The following is a 26,904-nucleotide window of genomic DNA, read 5'->3' on the forward strand; positions in this document are numbered from 1 at the left end:
AGTCCTCGTGATCCTGTGTCCAGTCCTGCTTTCCAATTCCTGCCTTCCTGACTGTGCCTTCGTCCCTGCCTTCGGCCTCCTCCTTGATCCTCAGTTCCTGTGTCCCAGTCCTCAGCTTGATCTCCTGGTTTGACCTCGGCTTGTCCTCTCGTCTCTGCTTGTCTGCTGCTCGTCTTGACCCTTGGTCTGGTACTCTGTTCTTGCTTGACTGCTGCCTGCCCCGGACCTTCGGATAGGACTCCGTTCTGCACCTTCGCTGCCAGCCCTGACCCGGACCTCTGACCCTGTGTTCGTCTTCAGCTTCGACATTTTCATCAAGGCACCCGCACCTAAGTTCTGCCAGCCCCGGCACCCAAGGGCTCAACCTGCAGGGAACGAGGGCTGATATAGGTGAAGGTCCTGCTGGGTTGTCCTCACCAGCTCCATCTACTGGAGACGAGAACTACTAGGAGCAATCCGTCAGTGGTCACACCATCACTCATTCCGGCCCAAGGGTCCATAACCTCAACATCAAGGGGAATTTCCATAGGATAATTTGGGGGTTTGAATCAATTACAATTGGAAGAGCACCGTTCTAATGTGTGTGAAGAAGGATGTTATATCCTAGAAAACAATGGCAGTAAGAGGCAGGTTGATCAAAATCACCGCATCTCATGTATGTGAATGAAGTGCCTTTCAAATGTGCACTGATGAGGTGTCAACATTTGAAAAGTCACTTGGAGTTATTTAGTCTGAGGCATTCGGTCACGATTCAGGAATGATCCCTCAGTATAAGGAGAACTTGTATTAAGGTGCAGCTGAAGCTGGTACAAAGTTAAGCAGTCTTTGCGAAACATGGTCCATGTCGAGGGACTGACATTTCAATAAAGATTTGGCATTTTGGAATTATCATGCCTTACTGTAAACCGTTGTGATGGTTATCTAACTTAACGACGGTATAGAAGAATTTTTAAATAAATAAAATAAATATTGAACTTTTCCTGTTTAGTTTTTTCTGGTTTGCTTTACATGGACCTTTGCAATTGATTTTGCTACATACCTGTTGGATTTTATTCATATTAGTGTGTTTGCCCATCGCTCCACACTTCATTGTGGGTTTATTACTTACATGCCATCCATAGCAGTAGTCAAGTTACGCAGTGGGGGACCCTGGCATACACATCTGTTGGCCTTCCCTGGCACACCCATGCCCCGCCCACGCTCCATCCCCTTTTCAAAACTTTTAACTTATGTGCATAGTGGGAGATAATGCGTGTACACGAGTGGTTTATAAAATCTGCTCGGTGCGTGCCAACCCAACTTGTGCGCATATCTCCTGGCTTTGGTGTGCGCAGGGCTTTTAAAAATCGCCTTAAAGACTTTACTTCAATTCTTGCTGAAGACTGGACATGCTAGAAATAAAAATTTCCAATATGAGTGGTATTTTTAATGTAAGAAGGTATCTTATTTACAAACGTTTTATGTACATATTGAGACAAGGGTTCTAAGAAAGTCATTAGCTGATACGTTGGGGCTTACTGGGGACCAATTAATGATATATGAATTTTTGGTAATATATAAAGCGTCGGAATATTAGGGTATGATTTGTACAAAAAGGAAAATTCTTAAGATGTTAAATAACTTTCTTTTAAAGCTTTTGTTGTGATCTGATGAACTAACGCTTGAATGCTCTTTTATAACATGAAGCATCAGACAATTGGCATAGAACTTCTTTATGGTAATTTTCTCGATTTTGTATAACAAAGAATTATGATTTTGAGATTTAGATTCAAGATTAGTTTTTCACTGTAAAGTGTAATAAGTTGTACTAAAATTTATATAGGTTGTTTTAGACATTATTATTCCTCCGCTGTGAATCTTGATTCTTATTCCTAGCAGGCTTACAAAGTCTTTTTCCTTCCTTAAATAATTTACCTTTTAGGGGATTTAAAATCTTTTGTGCAGATTTTGTTTGTGTATAGTGTTATCTCTTGTACATCTCCATTTGATAGCTCTAGTGCTTGTGGTTAGTTGGGTTCTTTCAGTTAACATCTGACCTGAGGCAGGGGTTCAGGTTTAGCTTTTATTGGGTGCATTGCAAATAGTGGATGGAGGGAAGCAAACCAAATTAAGTACTGTGTGCCTGCTAACGTATTCTGACCCCAGTTTTCATGTGCATGCGTGGAACATGGAAGCCAATATGCAAAGAAAGCTGAGTGCCTGATCTAGAGGTCTCAGTTTTAGGAAAGTAAAATTAGGGACATTTTCAGCCAAATTTAGGCCTGGATTTATCAAAATGCACTAAATATCGCCTGCGATAGGAAAAGGGGGCGTGTTTTATGGTAACAGCAGTTTATCGCAAAGTGCGCTATCTTAGTGCTTCGCATAGGTATTATCGCAAACTGCGATAACTTTTTCGCACTTTGCGATAAGTGCCAGAATTGTATTTCCTATGTACAACCACTGGGGTGACCATTTTAAGCTGCTGGAGATCCAGCCTAGCTATCAGGGCCCTTCTACAATCACTGGGGGGGGGGGGAGGAGAGAGAGAGAGAGAGCTTAAAACTACTAAAAATGGTATTTGTGAAAACATCGCAAAACGCGATAAACGCCCTATCGCATGGCTTTACGCAAATGAAAAAGTTGTAGTTAAAATACACGTTAAAGTTGTGTGATAGGGCTTTGCAAATCATGAAGCCAGCCCACTTGGCCATCTTATGCGTGTAAATGGCTTTTAAAATTGCTACGAACATATTTTACATTTACGCATGTAACATTTAAAATTACCTCCTTTGTGAGGACTGTTCTTTTGAACGACTGTGCTTGATTCCATTCACCCCCCCCCATGAAGAACCTTATCCCATGAGTAAGCTTGAGGTACAACTAAAGCAATTAGTTACTGGCGACAGAAATCCATCAGTTGCCTTGCCTTGTGCCAAGAGGCACAATGGTACCAAAAGCCTGTACCTCATACACAGTAGGCACACACTAGAGAGAAAAGGCTGAATTGACCAATCAGCTTGGCTTTACATATCTCCTCTGTCTCTTGCTGCACCAGCATCACAGATTTGAATCATAGGTTTCTCCGTTCTGTCAGTTCCATGTCTTTCAACGCTTAGTTCTCAAAATCACAGTAACATAGAAACATAGTAATGACAGATAAAGACCAAAATGGCCCATCCAGGCCGCTCAAACATTAGAAGCAACTGCCCTGCACAGGTATCATTGAATCTCTGAAAATAATCAGCACTCTCCTGTAAAGGATATCATGTGACATTATTTCAACCAATCAGCTGAAAAAAGATGGTAGCTGACGTGGGAAGCATGCTGGATATTCTGGAAATTTGTTATCTTCCAGCTAGTTGCGGCACAAATGGCATTTAACAGAAAGGTCATCTGATCTATCGAACTTACAAATGGCAACCGTATTAACCCAAGGTGACCATGCCGTAAGGCCCAGGCTGAGCCAGTCTTGGTTTTATCTCCCTGCAGCTATGCACTTACAAGTCCACAAATGCACTGTGGCAAAACCATGATTGGCTAAGCTGATTCTGTACGAAATGGGAGCCATCTAGTCCCCTTAAAATAATCAATGGATGACAAACAAGTGTAAATAACTTGTTACAATGAGATGAAGGAACCTCTGATGGAATGCAGAACTCCCCCACCAATAGATTAGCAAAGAATTGCTCTTTCCAAACAGAGTATCTTCATAAACAAACACAAAAACAATCAAGCAAGCTAAAAAATGTGCACACCACTGGGTTTAAATTTTTTTTATTGTGCTGCTGAGAGTCAAATTACAAGAAACTGCTTTACAGGAACTTTTTTTTTTTTTTACATTTTTTTTTAAAAAAGTAAACAAGCAAACTGCAATATTGCAATGCACTCCAAGTGCACATATGCATCTATTTTATTGTATTTTTTTTATATTTTACTCAGGAAATCATATCTGCATTTCTTTTACAAGAGCACAACAGGAACCAAAGTCAAGGAGTGTAATGGATACAGCACATAGGAGAAATCATATCATCTTTAAAATAATAAAATAATAAATCATTAAAAAACAAAAAAAAAACATTTTACACCATGTCCTACATCCTGTTAGTATATATTTTTTCTTCTGAATATGGCCTTGATTGTAAAACAAAAAGCAAGCATTGAAATTGGTTTTGGATAAAGACTGCTTTTTTTCCTCTCTCTCTCTCTCTCGCTCATGCAAGGGAACGGATGGTTTTGTCTTGACAAAATCTTTGTGCTATGAAGAAGGCAGAACTGACTCAGCTCCGATCCTCACCCCCCCCCCCCCCCAAAGAGGGCTCAGTTAAATTAAAATTTATTTTTTTTTGGAAAGCCAAAACGTCCCAGGTTTCTTAAAAACGTATAAATTATTCTCATGTTTTCAGATGGCAGATTAGTGATACCCCCAAACTTTAGAAGACCTAAGCAAATCAGTTTTGGAATATTTTGGGTGGTATTTTGAAGTTAAAAGACATCTACTGAAGTCCTGGTTGTCGCATCAGGTTTCTTACAAAGGCAAGGGGACATTTTTCCTTGGGTTTTCTTTCCGAAACCAAAAGTTTCCTTTTGGAGTGTGGTTTTTTTTCTCTCTGATGCAAACAGCTATTATATCTTTATTTTGATATTTTAAATCAAAATAATTTTTTTTCCTGTTAATTTTCAAATTAATAAATTAGGTCATAACAATAAATTAGTTTTTTTTCTTTTTTTTTTTTTAATTCAGCAAGCTTTGTCCAAGTATTTACAACAATACTTGAGAGTTGCGTTACAAAAAAAAATACATTTTTTCTTTTCTTTTCACATTAAGCATAGCGGGTATCTGTATTTCATGATGAGCATTTGTAAAAGAAAAAGGCATTACATAAAGGGGTAATTGGTATAAAAGTGCCAAGACCTGTCCAAAAAAAGTTAACTCCATATAGGTGTACAGTCAAAGTTATTATATAATCGAGGCAAACTACAATAAACTTCCAGGTTATTGTGGATATTCCAGTAGTTCATTTCAAAACATTTGCTCATTAAAAAAAAAAAACCCACCAACAATAAAAACAAGACACAAATGAAATCCAGATATGGGTTGGATGTTATTCTGTAGAGCTGCTGCTTAGAGCTGTGAAGAGTCTCTAGCCATTGTGATCATTTAAATGCTTTGCCAAGGTCAAGCAGGAAAAGAAAAGAAAAGAAAAAAAAATCCAAAATACTTTAAAACACTTCCACCCTCAAATCCGCAAAATAGCAACAACAAAAAAAAGTCAACATATCAAGCAGCAAGAGTGATCTTACCACTTGATGTCACCCACGCAGACGTCCACAATGTACACGCATATGCACTCATGACCCCTTCCCCCCCAAAATAAACCCTTTTCAAATAAAATGGTAGGTAGAATGAGATATTCTGTCTTGTCCTATCCCCCCCCCAAACCTCACAAGCTATTATTAAGCTCGGATATGGAATGCCTGTTCTCTGTTTCAATATCGAGCGAAATCATCTCTCTTTCTCAGATAAAAATACATTCAACAGGAAAAAAAAACATAGAAAATTATATATATATATATTTATATATATATCTATATACAAATACTTTTTTTTGTCAGTTTTTTAGCGCAATATATTTACATAAATATTCCTATAATGCTTAAGTTTAAAGACACATAATCTGGGTTCTTTTTTGTTTGTTTTTAATTCTGAGCTTCAAAAAAAGGTGCTTGAATAATATACAATTAAGCAGCTTCCTAGTACGGAAGCAGTTTCTAATCTGCATAAAACTGTAAATAAAAATAAAGAAATCCCCCTCCCATTGAAAAACACCCCTGCATCTCTCCCCTCAAAAAAAACAAACAAACCAAAAACAACAAAAGTCTCAGCAATTCTCTTTCTTTAAGCAAGAGCTTTGTCCAACAGAGAATAATTTGTTTTTCTCTTCATTTTTTGAAACTCTACAGAGATCTAAAGTGGATGAAAAAGAATAAGAAAATATAATTGTGATAACTCGAAAGAATGCGATCTCCACTGGAACCGCATGGAGTTCTTGTCGTTTTCCTTCCCTCCGGGCTGTTGTCAGACAGAGATCCGCTGTTTGTGTGATACTGAGGCCCCAGTCACTCACTAACTCTGTTAGCGACTGATCAGCTTTGCTTGGGGGGGGGGGGCGGTGTGAGGACATTGGAGAGGAGAGAAAGCAAAAAAGGGAAAAAAGAAATAAAAGAAAAATCTAAGAAAGAGAAAAAGAAGACACAACATGAAAGAATGAAAAAAGGAAGAAAATTAGAAAAGGAAAAGAAGACATGGGAAAGATCAAAGAAAAGCAAGGAAAAGAGGAAGAAAAATGAAGGAAAGGACATAGGAAAGAAGCATCCCATGGTATGACTATACATATCTAGAACGAGCCCACCCTTTCTGTTTCCTGCTATAACTCATTTTCTTCTTCTCTGGCTGGCATCTTTCTTAGCTCCTGCAGCCCCCTGACTGCGTTCGAGACACTGTCTGCAGCTCTAGCAATTGCCTGTGATTCCCTGCCATACAGCAGGGTCTGCTCAGGGAGTGATCTCCTGCATGTAGTAACAGCTCAAAACATCAGATGCTCTTTTTACATGTGGGTTTTTTTTTTCTCTTTTAAAGTGGATTAGACTGCGTCAGAAATGAATGCGGGTTCAGAGAAGCAAGAAAAGCCACTAATCTTTAATGCTTTGCAAGCTTTTATTTAGGTTGTCCTTTTTTTTCTTTCTTCTTCCCATTAACCTTCGTGTCCTCCCCAAGGCCCGAACTAAGCTGACCAACTTTTTCTTCCAAGAAAAAACTTCTTCCAAGAGGTTCCACCTTTCTGCCTCTCCCCCTACCACCTTTCTTAACCCCCTTCCCTGTAAACTCCCCTCTTCCCCTGCAAATAGTTCCTCCCCCCCAACCACAAAAAAAAAATCTCTACAGCTATGTTACAAGCAGATACATCTTAGCAAGTTTTTTTTTTTTAAAACTTTGGTTCTAAGAAAACACTTGGTCAGTTATCGCAAGGGAATATGGGAATGCTTGTTCTGACACAATGCAGGAGCCAGAGCCTGCCCTGGGAAGGTCTCAGAGCTGTACATGGAGTCACACAATCCAGTAAGCAAGTGCACAATTCTAGCTGTATTTTAATAGCAGGTTTAGTCTCTCTCCGTCTCTTTCTTCTTCTTTTGTTTTGTAAATCCTAGGCAAAGGTGCAGTTCTTCACACTGTCTGATAGAAATTATCAGCCTGTAGGTTGTTCTGTTTTTGCATGCTGTAGAACCCACTGTATCTAGAGTCTGGGTCCGCCATTCTTAGCATCCTCTGGGAACTGTCCACCTGCACCATAGTTCCTTTCTTGCAGTCCACATACACCAGTTGGTTGTTGAGGCAAGATGGCTGTTTGAAAGAGAAGAACAGACAATAACTGCTGCATGTTTTCTGAGGAGACAGGGTAGTGCAGAGCTTTGCTCCGGGGTTTTTTTTTTCACTTTCAAGACCAGTTTACAGGAGACCTGCACCAGCTCTGAGGTCACCCATACGGCAGATGAGAAAGGTGTCCTTTCTGAAATAACTAGCAGCAAGGGGGGAGGAAGGTTGCTGCACCCCTCCCCCGACTTCTCAGTTTGTCCGAGGGACAGCAGATAGAAAGGGCCCTTCATTTCCAGTCTTTATTTTATTTTCCCCAAGAATTTATCAGTGTTTATTATAACCAACAAAAACTGGAGATAATCAGTGGAAAAAAAGAAGTCATTTTTTTCCACTGATTTTGTGCCATTTTTTGTTGTTTTTGTAAAATTCCAGGGAAAACGAAGAGCCCTACAGATAGATCAAAACTATGTCCCTTTTGGATCTTTCCTGTTTCAATGCCCCGTCAGAGCTGCTGGCCATTGTAGGAAATCACTTTGCGCCTCTGCTGTGAGCTTCTGTTAAGCTAAGGGAAATGCTGCAGCTGTGTGTGCTCATTAAATACAGATTTGCATTTCTTTTTTAATTTTCTCTGCTTCCAAAGCCAAAGAAAATGCTCTGTCCAATTTAGTGCTTGTAGCATGTGCACGACTGACAGTACTGCCGCTGTATGTCCTCCATGTATCCACAGAGTAGGTACAAGCACAGGTGGCAGCAGGGCCCAGCTTCCCCACAGTGGTCCTGCCAATGTCTCCCTCTGCTCTAGAATTCAGACTCCATGCCTGTGCAGTCTTTGTTCTCTCTCTCTGCTAAGATTGACGTCTGGGATGCCCATGACACCTAAACTGCGATGGTGGTTTCTGTCATGTGCACAATGGTCCACTGAGGACTGGGACGAGACCACCAACTCACCAACTCACCTTCTTAAGTACCTATTGCCCGGAACTAGTTCTGAACCTGTGAGATGGGAGGTGAAAGGCTCTGCAGCCCTGTGCTATTTCCCTTGCCCCAGTCAGTCCTGAATACCCCTTTACATTTAAAGAACAATGGAGCTAACCAAAGCTTACATCCAAGCGTACACTGCGATGGCTGGGCTGGACCAAAAGGGGTGGTGGGTGGGTGGGTGAAAACTGGGAGAAAACCCCTACATAGCTGCAAATGAAGGTCCATGGTACCATAGCCTCAAAAGGGCCTAGTTTCGATTGAGATGGAAGCCCAAAGGAGAAGGCCAAAAAAACCCAAAACTGAAACCAAAATAGCCTAAGAAATCATGCAAATGCATTTCAATTGAAAAAGGATAAAGCATAATTCCACATGCATGTATGTGGATTTAGCAGTTCATTACTGGAAGGGGGCAATACGTTTTCCTACCTTTGTTGGAGCTCTGTAGCAGGGCACTGGTATCCACTGCTTCTTCTGATTGATGAGCAGAAGGGCTATTATCAGGACCAGGGCTGTCATGATGGGGACTGTCACCCACGCCACAGAGTGGAGGGAAGTATCTTCGCTCGCACTGGGTATATTACCATCTCTGTAGCCCACCTGAAGGTGGCCCATATCTGAAAGTAGAAAACTGGCATAAGTAGTTGTTAGCATGCCTGTCCACTTCTACACTGCCATGAACTACAATTTATTGAGGTAATGATATACTCGTCTCAGCACACCATGGCAGGGTAGCTATGCACTTTTTTATATTAACTCTTGGCAGGAAGGTGTCATCATTTTGATAGCAATGATTAAAATCAACTTCAGATGAACAGTATCTTGAGGGGATTCTCATTTCTTTTGGCACTTGTCCAAAATACAAGTCAAAAGCTGGATGGAACTGAAATAGGTCTAGGCTTCTTGGTTTTTTTGGGGTTTTTTTTAATAAGCTAACTCTTTTTCACTAAATTTCAGCTAAAGGATCCAGGTCTCACATTTTCCCATGATGCAAGATTGTCTCACTGTCATAAAGCCATGGCATGCACCATAAAATAAATTCCCCACTTTAATCAAACAGCTGCACAGGTGTTTTCCCATTGCTGTAATGCAGTGGACCAAACAAGCACATAGAGGAAAGCGCTCCCATATCTGTCCTACATTGGAGGGTGGTGTGAGTGTGTGAGAAGGGAAAAGATAAAGAATAAACATTACCAACAAAACAGACCAGAGCAAAAAGCACAGAAAAAAACTTGTACTCTACCGGCAAAAAAAAAAGCCATAAAATCGCAATCCATGGCAAGTCTCGTTAAAAAAAATATCTAAATTCAATTTAATGTGGCCAACAAATATCAAACATGGGCTGCAAGTCCAGCAACTCGATAGCATTTTCCACAGATGCTGTTCTCACAGGGGGGGCCTCAGATGGATTATCATTTTACATTTTGATGGCAGCATGTGAGACTTTTTTTTGTGCCACTACTAAAAACACGGCAAGCAAAGAATTCCTATCCCCAGACTGGAAATTATTAGAGAAGAGAATTGTTTGCTCTAATTGGGTGACGATTCATCTACTCCTGTGCTGGCATTAACCTTACAGGTACATGTACACGGGCTGACTGGACTTACTATAAAAGTTGAGGCTAGTTTTGTTTGTTGATTGGTGACAAGCACTGCAAAAAACTTATACTGGATAAAGAAACTACAGAAAGGGAATCATTGCCACAAATCCTTATTAAAATCAAGAGGGTCTACAAAGAAATCCTGTCAAAAAACTGGAGAAAGAGGAATACCATGAAAAAAAAAAAAGCTGCAAAAAGCTATGGATGTGAATTAAGAGCTTCAATTAGAAAAATCAAAGACGTATGTGAGAATTAACATCTTTATATATATATTAAAAAAAAGGGCTGATGCAGAGTAAGAAACAGAAAGAAAATGAGGAGATTTGGAGAGAAGCGATAGAAGAGAGGAGCCGGAAGAGCCAAGAGCACCAGACAAAAGACATCAAAACAGCCCCAGAAGAGGGGAGCCAGAACAACTGGAGGAGTTAATGGGAGAGATGTCAGTGATTCATAATGGTGCAACACAGGAAGCCGAGAACAATGAAAGACAAACCAGAAAGCAGAGTGGAGCAACCAGGAGATAGAGTGGTTGAGCTCCTTGCCTATGTGGAGATGGATATGCATGCTGAGGTCTAGGAGAGGTAAAGACTATCTCGAGTTAAAACTGACCCCCAAAGCAAAAAGCATGATTAGTAAGCAGGGGCGGACTGACAGTGATCTTGGCCCCTGGGCAATAAGGGTCACTGGCCCCTAACGACCCATCTGAGGCTAGGGGAGAGTGATGTGGGCCCTTGGGCTCTGCCCTATTGCACAAATGGTGAGTTCGCCCCTGTTAGTAAGATCAACAAGGCCATAACCAGCATAAAGGGACTCTCTATTGGTATCACACAAATAAATACAGTATTGTGCAGCAAAAATCAGTACTTGAGAGTCCTACCAATAAGCATACAAGGTCTGAAGAAAAGGAGAAAGATAACAATTCCTCCTTGGAAAAAAATGTATAGAAACAAAAAATAAAATCCCAATGTGTAGAGATGTCATTGGAAAATGAGTACCTCAAAGGATCAAGCACATCAAAAATTATGAGAAAAATCCAAAATATCAAGCTGAAACATGCGGCAGTAACAGAAGACCTCAAATTCATGTACTCTAATAACAAATTGAACAAAGCAGCAAAAACTCAAAAGTTCAGGAAATATGAAGAAAATAGAAATGATAGACAAGAAAATAAAATGTTTAGAATGTCAAATTCATCTGCTGGTCAAATAGGAATGTTAGCCAGATAAACTCATCCGACTAACTTAGCAGTGGTATGGATGTACTGCTGAATATAGTTGGCTATTTTAAAATTATGTGGATAAGTTTATCAAACTAATGTCAGGACTGCCCTTTAGCTGTACTAAAGTTATCAGACTACGTTAAACGAAAAACGCTGAAAATCAGGGGTATCCGGATAACACAGGGAGATTCATCAAGCCGTAATAGTGCTCTATTGCGTATTAGAGGGATTATATCCTACAATATACACAATATTTTGAATATACTGCCAAAGTTCCCTCCCCTATTACAATGACTTTCTTTGCATGTGATTTGAATGTATGAATAATGCAAATACATGCAAAGATGGTCATTAACAGGCAATCCCATGCAAACATTTTATCACAGCTGACTGAGAAGGTGGTCAGCTGCGATAAAATAACAACATCTTTTTGAAAAGCATTAAATGTGAGGCAGGAGGCCCGGGACCTGCCACCTCACATTTAAAGAGGCGGCAAAAAAAAACAAAAAACCACAGGCAAACAGGGAGGTTGAGCAGGGGTCAATGCTGACCCCCTCTCAATCTTGGGCCGCCAACCGAGGTGGCCCTGACTCCCCCAAACTGAAATAAAATTGAACATGTAGTCAAATGTCAACTGGCCCTGGGTTGAGATGGGTCAGCACTGACCCCACTAAAAAGTACCTCTCCATTTGGTGGTACTTTTGTTTTGGGCCAGTGGCCCTTTAAGGCAATGGTGGTCCCTTGAGGATGGGGCCTCCATTGTATTAAAGGGCCGCTAGGTGTGTTCTTTTGCCTCGGGGGGGTTTGGTCGAGAGACAAAAGAATGTGCCTTGCATCTACAATGCTTTTTCGGGGGAGGGGCCCCACTATTGCGGCGACACCCCCTGCAATTAAAACATTGCGGCTTAATGAATCTAGGCCTTAGCCAGTTTTTAGCTATAGCTATATCAGGGGTGGTCAGACCTGTGGGATTTTTAAATTTCAGAATCTGTACCCACGGTAAGAAAAAGGGACATGTTTAGAATTACCACACCATGTGCTAACATAGCACTTTGCATAAGTATAGTAAAGTTTTCATGCTCCACAGAGAGAGAGAGAGAGAGAGAGAGAGAGAGAGAGAGAGAGAGAGAGAGAGAGAGAGAGAGAGAGAGAGAGAGACTATATACAATGCCTTCATATTAGTCAACTATTTATATCACTATAGGAGGGCCAGCTAATAACTCGAGGTGAGGTTTTGGTGGTGGTTTAGGGGCCAGTTTTACATGCAGAGTGAGACGTACGAACAGCACAGTACACCTCGGTGAAGATTTGACATCATTTGGAGTAAGGAATGTCTCACAAAGATGATATTTCTACAATGTTCTCTCACCCTAGCTTAATGGACTCTATAATAGTATACTATTAAGCTAGAGCGAGAAAACATAGTAGAAATCTCAACTTTGTGAGACTTTCCTCACTCCAAATGACGTCAAATCTTCACCGAGGTGTACTGTGCTATTTGTACGTCTCACTCTGCATATAAAACTGGCCCCTAAACCCTAAACCACCACCAACACCTCACCTTGAGCTATTAGCTGGGCCTTCTATAGTGATATAAATAGTTGAATACTGTGCAGGCCTTCCCAGAGCTGCTCTTTCTCTCTGTCATTTCGGGGCATATCACACAGCTTAACACCAGGAAGAAAGGTGTAGTTATTTCCAGTGTTAAAAATGCATGATATTGGCCTTCATTTTAATTGATCCTGCCTGCCCAAACCCCTCCCCAATCCCACCCCTTCAAAAAATTTGCATTCGTTCCGTGCGGTAACATGACTATTGCATGCATTATGACTTTAATGCCATAATGCATTTTGATGAATGACCCTATTTGTCAGACAAATGTGATGAATATAGCCCTCTTAGAACCCAAAGCAATTTTCCAGAGTACTGCGAAAGAATACTGGTACAATTAAAACACTACCAACCAAAGCTGAAACAAAAAAATGTTCTGTACAAATGTATATGAGGATCCTGTAGAACACAACAGAACATCAGAATGGCTTACCCAGCATACAAGAGAACACGGAAAAGGCAAATATCAAAACTACGGTATGGTCTGAAGTAACAACAAAAGTGCTGGAAACCTAGCTGTGAAGACTTTCTGCAAGAGTTTGTTCTTGTAAACAGAACAACAGAGCTCTTTTGCAGTCCAATGCATGAAGAACCTTCTTGCACTTACTGGCATGCGGTCTTGGAAAAACTGTTGGGGAAACCATGACTTTAAATGAAATTGAGGGATAAATTTTGGTATAAATTTAGGATGAGTTTGAAAAAACTACTTTGTTATGAAAAATATGAGTATGTGTGGAATAAAATGCCAAGGCTTGTAGCTCGCCTATTCTCTGGGCAGAGGTAACCTGCTATTAAAAATAAAACTTTCTAAGAAAGGAATTTCAGTTCTGCTTTAGCCCTAGGTTTAAATGGCGGTTTCATGGGTTGAGCCAGAACTACACTTATATTCCAGGGTATAGGAGAATCTTTAATCAGAGGCTTAAATTAAGGTGATTTAGGCTTTATATGAATCTGGCAATAGTAGGTTGATGAGAAATAGGAAGACCCTTGAAATGTTCATGGCATGCCGCTATAGCATGGATATGAACTCTGAGAGAGTTGGTCTTCAATCCTGTTTTAGAAATTTTCAACAGATATTAAAGTAACCTGGGAACATGGCACATAGATGGATCTTGTTGTACAGTAAAGCACCAGATGTGAACCTTTTCCATTTGAAGTTATAAGATCTTCTTGTTGAACATTTTCTAGATGCTAGCAGGAATTTGCCCACTTCAGAAGGCAACTGTGAAGAAGATATTAGTTTGCTTTCAATATCCATGCAGTCACAGCCAATGACTGAAGGATGTAGAAGATTCCCATCACTGAGTGAGATCAGGGAATGGGAATATGTGTCGTTTTACTGGATGTTGAATATCTAGGTATCGTATCAATGGAACCCAAACCCTGCAAGGCCAAAATGGGGCTATGAAAATCATTTAACCCTTCTCTCTTCTTATTTTCTGAGTACTTTGGTTATTAGTGGAAATGAGGGAAATGGTTCCACAGAATTGAGAAAGCATCTGCTGCTAGTCAGTTCTCCACTGGTATCCTGGATCAGTACGTGAATTTTGTTGCTTAATGATGTCGCAAATAGATCTGAAATTAGAGTGCTCCAGAATTAGAGCAGCGCTTGGGTTACTCCATTGTTTAATGACCATTGTGTGGCTGTTACTGGTGATTTAATCTGTCTGCTATTGGGTTATCTCTCTCCAGAAGATAGCTTGAAATTCTTTGGGAAATTGCTCATTTTCAAATCTTACAGGTTTCCTGACAGGGATGGAAAGAAGCTATTCTTCTCTGTTTGTTGATACAGGACATAGTTACTTCGTTATCTATTTGGATTAAGACGACCTTGGTCTTTAGCCAGGGACTGAATAACTTGAGAGCACTGCATATGATTCTTAATTCATGATGGTTTGTGTAATGACACTAGCTGCTAGGTGGCCCCCCCCCCCCCCTGCCAGCAGTGGCCATACTGAATCCTGCTCTAGTTTCTGCCTTGAAGGCTGCATGACACAGTAGGCCAGCCCTATAAAACCCTCACTCCTTCCTGCTCAGGGCCTCATCATCGAGTCACCTTGGCTCCTTGCTTTGGCAAACCTTGCACTTAGCCTTGTTTCCTGTGTAGCCTACTAGAGGCCTTTTTGCCTTGCCTTGTCCATGTTCTCAGTGTGGTCTGTTTAGGCTTTCTTGTCTTGTTCTGTTTGTTCCTGTGTTCCGTGCCTGTCTGTTTGTTGTGCTGCTCCCTGTGGCCATCCCAGCTCAGTGCCCTCCTGTGTCCTGTCTAGGTCTCCTGGTGGCCTAGTTTGTACTGTGCCTTGTTCCTGTCCTGTCTGGGCCTCTTAGTGGTCCTCCTTGTTTGTGTATCCCTTGCCCTTGTGATGTCTAGGGGCTAGATTTTCTAATGACGCAGATCTCTCTGAATTTCGCGGTAACGGGGGGGCGGGCCTGCAAAAGCCGGCAGCGATCTCACCACCGTGGTGTTATCGCTGCCAGCTTTCGCACCCAAAAGCGCCAACATTAAAGGTGGTGCTATTGGGCGCACTACTGGCAGCGATAAGGGTTCTTACCTTTTTGCCGCCAGCAATTTTTCTGCCGCATCTGCCCGACTCCTCCTCTTCTGATGCTGACGCCGCCCCGACTCTGCCCCTATGAAGTTATCGCACTTGAAAAGGGACTTTTTGCGTGCAAAAAGTCCCTTTTCATGTGCGATATCAATAGAAAACGACCCCCTAGGTCTCCCATTAGCCTAGCTTGTACTGAGCCTTGTTCTTGTCCTGTCTCTGTGTTCCCTGTCTTGCCCTTGTCTTGTCCAGGCCTCCTGATGGCTTTCTAGCCTGTCTGTACCATGCCTTGCATTCATGTTCCAGTTCACCCTTTGTTTCACCTTGTTCCTATAAGTGTGTTCCCAGCCTTGTCCATACTGTTCCTGCCTGCCTTACTCTTCCTTCTGTATTTGGTTTGACTTCCTGCTATTGAGCCTTGCCTGTTCCATGACACTACCTTAACTCTGCCAGTCCTGACTCCAGCCTGCTGGCCAGCAGAACCTGCGAGCTCAACCTGTCATGGCCGCCGGCCGCGGCGGTCCGCAGCCGGGACCAGGTACTCACCCACATCGTCAGGTGAGCCCGGAGGCTCCTGCAGGAGCAGGGAGCGTCCTTCGGCGTTCTTCGCGCAGCCTTGGCCGCTGCCTAGGCCGGCCGCGGAGCCCAGCGGGGCTAAGCTGACTTCTCCCCCTTCCTGGCTGCCTTAGAGCCGCGCGCGTGGCTGAAGATAAGATTTAAAGGGGCCACGACAGGAAATGGTCGCGGCTCCCTTCTGTGACTCCTTCATCCTGGTATTTAAGGCAAGGTCTGCCCCTCAGACCTTGCCTTGGTAATGAGGCTTCTAGTTCCGGATTTTGCGCTGGTGTTCCTGGTCTCCATTCCTGGTTTTCGTCCCGCTTCTATTCTCCTTCCTTGTTGGACTGATTCTTGGCTTTTGACCCCTGGACTGGCTGTCATTCTTCGTTTAGCTTGACCTTGAACTGGCTGCGGACCCTTCTCCTGGCTTGCTTCTGGACTGGCTGCGGACCCTTCTCCTGGCTTGCTTCGGGACTGGCTGCGGATCCTTCTCCTGATTTACTCCTGGACTGGCTGCGGATCCTTCTCCTGATTTACTCCTGGACTGGCTGCGGACCCTTTTTCTGGCTTCGACCCTTGGAACGGCTTTCGACTACTCTTCAGATTCGACTCCTGGACTGACTCGACCTGCTGGAGACGCCAGCTGTCTGGAATCAACAACCTGCAGGAGGCGCCTGCATCCAGACCAATCTTCAGTCCTGAGGGAGTCTCCTAAGTCCCAGCAGCTGGGTTCCTATAGGCTCCTCCTGGGGGAACCGCAAGCTTCCAGGGCGAAGTCTTTTACTCGACTGGCGAACCTTCAAGCCTTGCCCTCCGACGGTAAGGACCAGAGAGGGTTAACTCCCCCTTTGGCAGTGATAATCTTACCTTGGAACAGGGGTCCACATCCGGAGGCATAACACAACCCAAGGGGGAGGTAGCTGACTAGGCAGAAGACTTTGCCCTGCTCTGCTGTAGAGCCCTGCACTGCTCTTCTCAGCCATGGTAGATTATTATGAAGACATTTTGTTTTTGACCAGGATCTTTGAGAACATAGGTGATTGAAATGAGCTCCTCAGCTCTGTTTGGAAGCATCCGTTGTTATTGTTTCCTAATACTGAAGTTGGTGAGAGAACTGATCTCAGTAAGTTGAAAGAGTTTAATCACCATTTGTGAGAATGGATGAGAGTGTTGGATATTTGCAAGTTGTGAGATAGAGGCTGAAGATACTGGTTCCATAGAAATTTTAGATGCCATTGAGCAAATCTCATGGCAAGACATGCGCAAGGGATATTAATTGTTGCTGCCCTGTGACCCAACATTTGAATAAAATGATGGGCCATAATTTTTCTTTGTTCAGAGTATGTTGGGATTTTGTTAATCAAAGAGGTTGCTCTATGAAGAAGAAGAAAAGGTTTCCCCTGGGTTATATCAATGGCTGCCCATGAAATCTATCACATGAAAGGATTTTATGTTGGACTTTGGCAAACTGATAATAAATCCTAGGGACTAAAGGGTTCTCATAGCCTTTCATAAGCTGCAAGGCAGTTCCTGATCACTCTTGGAGCCAACTCGATATTGATAATGATGATTCTGTATAGTAAAATGGAGAAATTACCTGAAATTTTTATGAATTGAAATGTTTGTATATGAATCCTTGAGATCTAGGGAAGACAGCCTCCAGTTGAGGATGATACTTAAAGGTGTTCATCTTGAACTTTTCCTTTTTCATATGCTTGTTGAGGTTCTTAAGGTCCAGGATAGAATGAAGACTTCCTGTCTTTTTTGGAATTAGAAAGTTCTTGAAGTAGAAATGTCTTCCTTTCCTGTACTAGCACAGGCTCTACTGCACTTGCTGAGGGTAGGGTTGATAGTTTTCATTGCTGAAGTTTGATTTGAATTGTAAATAGTCTTCTTGGAGGATTGTTTGGGAGTGTTGGAGAGCATTATCCCCACCGATGGAATAAACACTGAACACTGGCAGTTGGAAAGAAGTTCTTTATTAAGTTAGAGAGTTTCCCATGGAGCAGTGCACAACAGTACACAAAACTGCATAGAGTTGGAGTGTAATTTGGCTCACAGCTGCTCTGCTCCTTTTTCTATTTCCCTGTACACTCCTAATATATTTACCAATGCAATAACCCCCCCCCCCCTTTATCATTTCTACCACTTAAGAGGTTACTATACTTCTCTTATCTAAGCTTAGCTCCAATCAACTAATTTTAAAGTTTGGCTCGTGATCATAGCTTACTTCAAAGCAATGGCATACATTCTTGTTCAGCATGCACTACCAGCTGGTCTGTTTCCACACAGCAAGCACCATTACAGGGGGAGGGAATTAAAATTTTAATTGTACCTTCATGCTGTAAATACCCAATGATCTGTTGTTATCAAAAACCATGAAGGAATGAAGTACTGAATTCCCGCCCACTTTAAGACTGTTTAAAGCTCAGAGTTCTGTTTTATGTTATAATAAAAAAATCTGGTTTGATTTGGTTTGAGAAAGCTACAAAGATTTGGTTTGAGAAAGCTGCAAAGATTTGGTTTGTGTTCTTTCTCTGGCACACTGTTGCTTCTACTGCTGAGGATACGGTCTTTGAAAAGGATAAGGATTATATCTTCTTCCTGTATAAAAGAACCGTCTTTTGTCGTAAAGTGGTTGAGGCTTTTTAGACATAGAAAATTGTTCTATCATCACTGCTGATGATGTCAGGAGAGTGGAACAATGGTCCTTAATAAGATTTACTATTTCTTTCACATTTTCTCCAAAGAGATTACCTCCTGTGCATGGAACATCAGCAAGTTTTTCAAGTACATCTTCATGGAGCCTTGAAGCTCAAAGTCAAGCTAATCCTCTGGATCCAATGGCTATTGCTAATGTCCCAGAAGAAGTCCCATAGGTTGATCGGATGAGGTACTTACTACAATCTTCAGCTATGTGGAAAGCTGATATGAAACGTTGCTTGAAATCTGCTGGAAGTTCTTGAGTCATATCCTGCATTTTTATAAGTAAGAATACAAATACTGCACCATGTATAATTGATGCACAGCTATTCTAGAGCTTAACATATCTAACTGGAAAGCCTTTTTTGCTGTGGTATCCAACAAGGCAGAATCATTCCCCAGAGGAGTTTTAGAATGAGGTTTAGATTTTTGTTTGCCTTTCCTAAAGCTGATTCTACCATTAGTGATTGGTGGGGCAGTTGGACAAGACTGAATATTATTCATGATATCCAGTTTTTTTGACACTGGAAGTGTTGACAAAGGTGTCTACCACATCCTTTTCTGAAGTTCATGTTGTAGTCTACATATTGGTACCACTACAACTTTTTTTTTGGAAGTTCAATAAACTTTAATAAACCTTCTCTAGGTTCTGTCTTTTAAATTCAGTGGAAAGGAATCTCCTGGGACATTTTTTGGACAAAAGCAGAATATGGCATATCCTCAGGAGGAGACGTACTCTTATATTTCTCCACTGAATGGTACAGTGGAGAAATATAAGAAGAAACAGACTATTATAGGAGGTTCATCTGACATCAACCTCTCCCTAGATGAGAGTCATGAAACTTAGGCTGTGATATGTGTTCTCTACCTGAAAAGGTGAAACAGAAGACTGGCTTTCCATCTTAAATGTCAATGACTCTAAAATGGGAGACATTTGCTACAAGGAATTTTACAAATTCAATCCATAACTTCCTAACCATGCAATGTTGGTCAATTGTAGGAAGAACAGTAAAAAAGAGCCTGTCTGATTCAAGAACCAAAATTGGGATTAGAATGCTTTGTTCTTGTTTTGATTTTTCTGTGCTGAAAATTGATTCTCCATGCCGAGGTCTCTGTGCAGAAGATGGCACAGTGACTTTGCTTGGATATGGTGGCAATAAGTTTGGCACCAAAGAGATATTATGCTAAACGGGTTGTCTCTGTGCTGATAAAGAGACTGTCAGTGAGGAATATGACTCTTTTTAGACCCATGGTACTGTTCATGAGAGGACTATGCCTTATTTAATTTAGGTGATGGCCTCTTCGCTGAAAAATCCTTCGCTTTAACTGCTGTTGTGGGAGTCTGAGATTTTAAAAACCTTTCAAGATATCACCTCTTGACATTATGGCCCTTGGTGACCTGCATAAACAGGCCACACAGTTAGGAACATCATGGGAAGGACTGAGACCCTGGATTCATTGGTCATGCTGATCCGAGACAGTCATTTTAGAAGACCAGCAGAGACATCTTTTGAACCCCCATCTTGTTGTCCACTGTCTTGAATACGAGTGATGCTAAATCAAATTCAGTTCTGAAGAAAAAAAATGCTACTCTATTGTTACTTTTTTTTTTTAGGAGGAAGAAACTCATGAACAAAAAATAAAAATCTTGTCATGAGCAAGAAAAAAGAAAAAACCCTTGAGGGAAAAAATGACTACGAGTGGCTGTAGTTTTAAAGAGCAAAAACACATCCTTTTGCGCCAAAGGAAGAACATAGATTGAGGAGACTTGTTCTGAGGCAGCTGTGTGGGAATAACTGTGTATGCTCAGAAAGACCTTCTTGATCTTTTTGAGTACTGAGAGTGCCATCTGTCTCAGTGCTGACAGAGGACTTCACTCACTTGTGTGGCTGATACTTCTCCTGTTTCTCCATGGAAAATAGGAAGAACATTTTTTCTTCCAAAGTGAGACACAAGTAGCATTCTCAAAAACTGAGCACCAATAACTTGTTGTAAGTTAAGCCCTTGGACTTGAACAAGGGCTTAACGTGTTGGAGGGCTTGTGCTCTACTCATGACCCACTCGATGGATCTTTGCATTTGCAGCCAAGCAAGCTGAGAAGGCTTGCATACTTTTTTTCAGCCCAGACATGCAACCCCACCTCTGAGGACTTGGACTGATCTTTGGGGGCTCATTACAGATCACTGGGGATATCCCTGAGTTCCTGGCAACCTGAGGAACTTGAGAGCTGCCTGCTGTGCTGTGAATCGTCAATCCATAAGATTCATAACCTTGTCTGAATTGAATACCTGTGAAATAACACTGATCTGACTGTGAATACTGTGAATCCACGTTCATATATTGGGGCAGATTTTCAAAGGGGTATGTGCGTAAGATACGTGTATATCCCCCGAAAACATGCCCCAAGCTCCCCCTGCGTGCGCCAAGCCTATGTTGCATAGGCTGCCGGCACGCGCAAGGCCCCGGGACGCGCGTAAGTCCCGGGGCTTTCCTGGGGAGGCATATCGGGGGGGCGTGTTGCGGCCGGCGCGTCATCGGGGGCATTCCAGGGGAGTGGCCACAGCCTCCGGACCAGCCCCAGGACAGAACCATGGCGCGCCGGCAGCTGGCTCGGCGCGTGCAAGTTACGCCTGCATCAGGTAGGCATAACTTTTGCGATAAAGGTGTGTGTGTGGGGGGGGGAATTAGTTAGGGCCCGGGGGCGGGTTAGTTAGGGGAAGGGAGGGGAAGATGCGGGAGGGTGGAAGGAAAGTTCCCTCCGAGGCCGCTCCGATTTCGGAGCGGCCTCGGAGGGAACGGAGGCAGGCTGTGCAGCTTGGCGCGCGCAGGCTGCCGATTTTGCGCAGCCTTGTGCGCGCCGACCCCGGATTTTAAAAGATACACGCGGCTACACGCTTATCTATTAAAATCCGGCATACTTTTGTTTGCGCCAGGTGCGCGGGCGTACTTTTATAAAATCTACCCCATTATGTTCAAGTTAATGAAGATGAAGAGAAGCTATTACCCTTTATTTTATGAATAAACCTTACACTAAATGAGAAGATATTTGAGAACTTTGTTGTTTACTGGTGTTGCAAATAGATCTATGTTCAGAGTGCCCCAGAGCTGGAACAGTTCCTGGTCTAGCAACCTGACAGTTGTGACTTTGAACTGTGTCATGTACCTTGCCAAGCCCTAGCCTTTTCTACAATCTACACTGCAATTGATGGAGAGAGAGAATATACAATCACAGACTTTAATTACATCATTGAGACAGACCGAAAGGGCAACAAAAGAGGAGCATATGGAACCAGAGACCAGTTGAAGCTGAATAAAGCCATCATGGCCAGCGGCAAGAAAAATCAAAACCTCAGTATAGCACAAATTGACTATAAAAAAGCTTTCAGGAGCATCCCATGTTCTTGGATAATAAATTGTCTTGAAATGTACAGGGTGAACTTTGGATTGATTAAGTACATTGAGTTTGCCATAAAAATGCAGAAGACTACACTCCATCTGAATTATCAAGAGCCAAGTAGGAATATTTTAGTGAAATTCTTTGTTACCACTCTTGTTTTGTCTGGCACTGATCAATCCACTGAGTTCTCTTATTAACTACATGGGCTGTAGATTTAGTCTTACTCCTATAGATATTAATGATCAACAGATAGCTTTGCGCCTACTATTTGAAGATGTTTTCAAGGTTTACAGCTTCTTTGGTAATCACTAAATAGAACAGCTCAGAGTGGTGAAGAGCTTCTCAGATGGCATCAGGATGACATTTGGCTTGGACTAATATGCTAACGTAAATTTCAAACCAAGAAAAACCGAGGACATCTCTTTCACAAAGCCTGTAACAAAAGAACTTGGGCAGGAAGATGTATATATATATATATATGTAAAGAATAGCACAGGAGACTGAAAATGACTTTGAAAAATAATTTAACAGCACAGAATAAGATGCAAGCTATCAATCACCTTGCAATCCTCTGCATTCTCCTTTAGTTTTGGAATTGTAGCTGGCCCCATAAAGATCTCAGATAGTTAGATGGAAGGACAGGAAAATTCCTCCATGCCCCCCAGGTAATCTATAAGAACCAGTGTATGCCAAAATTGTATATCCCAAGAGATGAAGGTGGTATGAGTCTTATAGAAATTGATTGCACATATTGAGTTGCTAAAATAGACATCCAGGCATATCTAACTGAATCAGCAAACTTAAATACTCAAAAAGTGCTGAAGTTTGACACTGAACAGCCAGAACTGGTCTCCATCCTTAAATTTGGACAAGTATTCCGACATATGGAAGGAACAAGTGAGAATCTACAAGCACATATGGGGAAAGAGGCAACAGAATTTGCAAAACAATAAAAAATGTTTAAAGAATCAGACCAAGAAAAAAAGAAAAATATTTGGCAAAAGCATTAAATACAAAGAGCTATTTCAACAATTACATATAGATCAAAAGCTGACACAGGAATGGCTAAGGAGAGGCGAATTTAAACCTAAAGATGAGAGATTGAGACTTGCAGCACAGGACAGTGGACTTCCCACCATGAGGTATGGGTGGGGGAGAGGAATGGTAAAATAGATAAATACAGAATCTGTAAATCATCAGTGGAAAAAGTCACACATCTCATCACTGGGTGTGATGGGCTGATGTCAGAAGGCCTGTATCCTGAAAAGCACAGTAAGATCGCACCGCTCATCTACTGTAAACTGTGTAACACCGCTGTGTCAGAAAAGCACTGGGATCATGACCCTGAGAGAAGGGCAGAGAAGGAAGAAGAGGTGATCACCTGGGACATTCGCATTTCAAGTCATAAAAAGCTTGATGAAGAAACTTGGACACTGTGGTAAAGAAGGAAAACATAAGAACAGCATAGCCAAGAGAGTTGTCAGTGCCAAGCAATCATTCTGTACAATGTATAGTGAGGGAGAAGATCTTTAAACTTCAAGAAGTGCAGTCGGAGACCAAGAAAATGAGAATACAGAAGGATACAAAAATAGTCCCAACTGTATTAAGCGTCAGTAGACTGATTAAAAAGAACTCCCATGTACATCTTGACATGCTGCCTGTGTATGGCACGTCCTAGAAACTCTAGAAGGAAGCTCTCTTTGATATAAAGAACATTAGAGTAAATTGGAGGGACTGAGATCATACCCTAAACACCCTGGCTTACGAGTGAGATTCATTCCCGTCATGGCATGCCAAAACTAACCCATCTGGAGACAGTACCACAGGGTGCAGGAATGGAATCAATGCCATCATACATTCTTGTGGTATATAGCCTTATGTTTCAATAAACACTACAACAATCTAATGGCAGGAAAAGATATTAGAGCGCTGTATTTGCAGAGCTGCGTATGGTTGTTATTGCATGTGCGCAAATCCTACAGCTAAATGGGACTGACAAGGGCAACTCAGCCCCATGTTGCCCTTTCAAGAAAATATTTTTGATTACTTCGCAATGGAAACGTGTCCTTCTTTGAGTCTTTCAATTAAAGGGCCTGGCTGCTGGGCCTTTTACTTTATCTCCAGTATCTTTTCTTTAGGTGTTCAAGATAAACACTCAAGGCACGTATTTGGATAGTGTGTGCCTCTTTGCTTGGCCAACAGTCAGAACCATCTGAACTATGCAGGTGTTAGATGAGCTGCCACTAGTACAGATGTGCCACTGATTGTGGCATGTCCCTTGCCCTCAGCTCTTGAGGCAACCCCACCACTGCCTATATCAGAATGCATACATTCATAACACTTTGGGAGACGAAACCTGGACAGAGGAGGAGGTTATTTTGTTTATTTATAATTAGACTTTTATTCCACTTTTACAATATTAACTTACTGTAACCCATCCTCCCCAATTTATAGTCATAAAGAATAATTTAAAACATTATTAGAATGGAACAGGTTGCTTAGTTATTCTACAGTAGCTATGGACATCCATGCCAGATAATTTTCCAAAATAATTCAACTGATGGTTCATGTTATCATTTTTTTTCTTTTTACTGCAGGATAGATATTGAGTAATATGCATGAGTTTTATCATGCTGGATGCAAGCCAACATCTGCATGACAGCTGTGAGCTCTGAAAACATCATGATAAAGCTGCTATAGGCCACTCCACAAAGTTCAGTTGGCAGTCCAAGGTGGGTCTTACCTCTGTGGTGATGGATGATGTCATTTTCACTGGGTGTGGGCCACATGGGTGCAGCCAGCTCAAACTCTCCCCTCCGATCTGTCTTTTCAATGGGAATGTTTGTGGGCTCCGGTATGTACATCTCTGCAAAGGAAGAGCAGCAGTGTTGAAGACCAATGCACTGTGCCCATGCCAGACTAACTACTGTTGCTTTATACATTGTGACTAAATTGCGAAACACTAGGCACGTGCTCAATAAACATCATTATTCTTGTTTTTTATATGGCAGCTTCTTCCTGCTACTTTGCGCTTCCAGCTTCACCAGAACTGGTACCTACTGCGGCTATGACATCATAAACCTTCATTCCAAACTACCTTTTTTTTCTTCACTGTATTTACCCATTTTTAATCCTAACTCTCTCCCCTTCTAGCTTGGTCACCGCAGGAACAATCCTTGGATAATGACTACAGCCTGCAACTCCTTTCAGAACTCTTTCTTTGTATCAAGGGCTCTGAGTTTTACACTGGCTGGGGCACTGTCCTCCTGGGAGATATGGTCACCATCTCCTACAACCATCCCTATTCTCTCCTGGCTCAAGGAACAGAAGTCAGGCTTGGGGACTGAACCCAGGTCTTCCACATGGCAGCTCTGTCAGACAGGCCTTAATAGACCCTTCTTTGACGTTTGAATGGATTTCTGGGGCCCTGGTTCTTCTGGACCTACAGTAGTTGCCTGCAGTTTGAGGAATGTGCTAATATGTATTTTCTCTTGGTGCTGCTTCTTAGCTTATGTGCCACAGTTGCCCACTGCAAAAGGGTAAATGGCAGAATGTGGGTTTATTATCTTTGCAAAACTGTTTGTAAAACATTTTTTTCAAAACTTTTACTATCCCTATCAACTGGAAAATCGATCTATGAAATGTGGCTGTTTTCCAATTGTATCCCATAATCCATTCCATTTCCCCAACACATGTCCCAAGAGAGGACTGGCAAAATCTACTGATGTTCTTTTTTGGCATCTTGAAGAGAAAACAAGGCCACTATAAAGTCTGTGGCAAATCTTTTCCTGAAAGATGTCAAGTTGATCAAGCTTTTGCTATACTAAATGAAAAAATATGAAATATTTGGCTTTGTACCCATCCTTTGCCACTATATTGACTGTCATGGATTCAAAGAAATAGTCAATTTACACCTAGATATATATATATATATATGAAATATGGGCCTGACAATAATGTTCACAGTGGGTAGTATGGATGTGAAAAGAGGAATAGTAGCAGAGATGGAAGCCAAAGGCTGGCAAAGTTTTCTGCTATGAGCCAAAATCCCAATTTGCATATCATTTCTGAAACCCTGCTGAATTTTGAAAGTAGGTAAAACAAACAAGGGATGAGCTGATGCAACTTCTGCTCAATTGAAGGGGTCGTTCACTTTTTCTTTACTTGAGAGAATTCACCTTCGTTTGGATAACTATTTTCGCATTCTTTGAATCTTTCCCATTTAATGACATTCTTGAGATTGGTTTTGTGCACTGAGAACACAGGAGTCTTGTTAATTCAATAGTACTAGACATTCAAGATGGCCGAGAATATTTGTTTGTGAGGAGACACGAGGGTTGCCTGGAGTTTATGATAAAATCAAGCTGTGCATAGCCTGGCTCAGGCGCATGGGCTGAGGCTTCAGGGGACATGCATGCATCTGTTTTATACAGTGGTACATGCATAAGTCTTTATTCTGGGACATTTTGAGAGCGTAATAATGCTTCCCCACACCCCACCCTGTTGGACAGTATCAAAAAAAATATAGCATACATTTAAGGGTTCTAGATAATTGGTCATTTATGCGATACAGGAGTTTTGAACAATCAAGACTGATTTTTCTTTTCACTGGGTCACATTAAAAGGAGGGATTTCTGTAACACACATTTGGCAAATCTACAAGTCAGTTATGGACTCCTTCCCATGCCATGTGCTTTAGTATGGAGTAAAAGTGCACTGACCAGGCCATGGAAGATTTTCCTATATACTGGTCCCACACTGGACTCTAACTTCATCTTCATGCCTTAGCTCCAGGCTATAGCCCCTTCTTAGATAGCTATTGCTCTTCCCACAGTCATTCAGGCCTGTGTGATCTCTACCTTGATTACTGCAACTCGCTTTACATCGCAATCCTAAGAAACCCCCCCCTGGCATTTGCAACTCACACAGAACACTACAGC

The 26,904-nt window shown here is 41.9% G+C and overlaps 1 protein-coding gene across 1 annotated transcript in view; it reads right to left on the minus strand.

Moving 5' to 3' along the window:
• Nucleotides 1–3,740: 3,740 nt before the first annotated feature.
• The window catches only part of LOC115087101 (cysteine-rich motor neuron 1 protein-like), a 661,264-nt gene continuing 638,100 nt past the window's right edge, over nt 3,741–26,904 (minus strand). Inside the window, 3 exon segments of the mRNA XM_029593829.1 lie at nt 3,741–7,381; nt 8,762–8,949; nt 24,708–24,830. Coding sequence (XP_029449689.1) covers nt 7,205–7,381; nt 8,762–8,949; nt 24,708–24,830 — 488 coding nt within the window. The 3' untranslated portion in view covers nt 3,741–7,204.

Source organism: Rhinatrema bivittatum, chromosome 3 (assembly GCF_901001135.1).
Source record: "Rhinatrema bivittatum chromosome 3, aRhiBiv1.1, whole genome shotgun sequence".
NCBI classification, from domain to species: Eukaryota; Metazoa; Chordata; class Amphibia; order Gymnophiona; family Rhinatrematidae; genus Rhinatrema; species Rhinatrema bivittatum.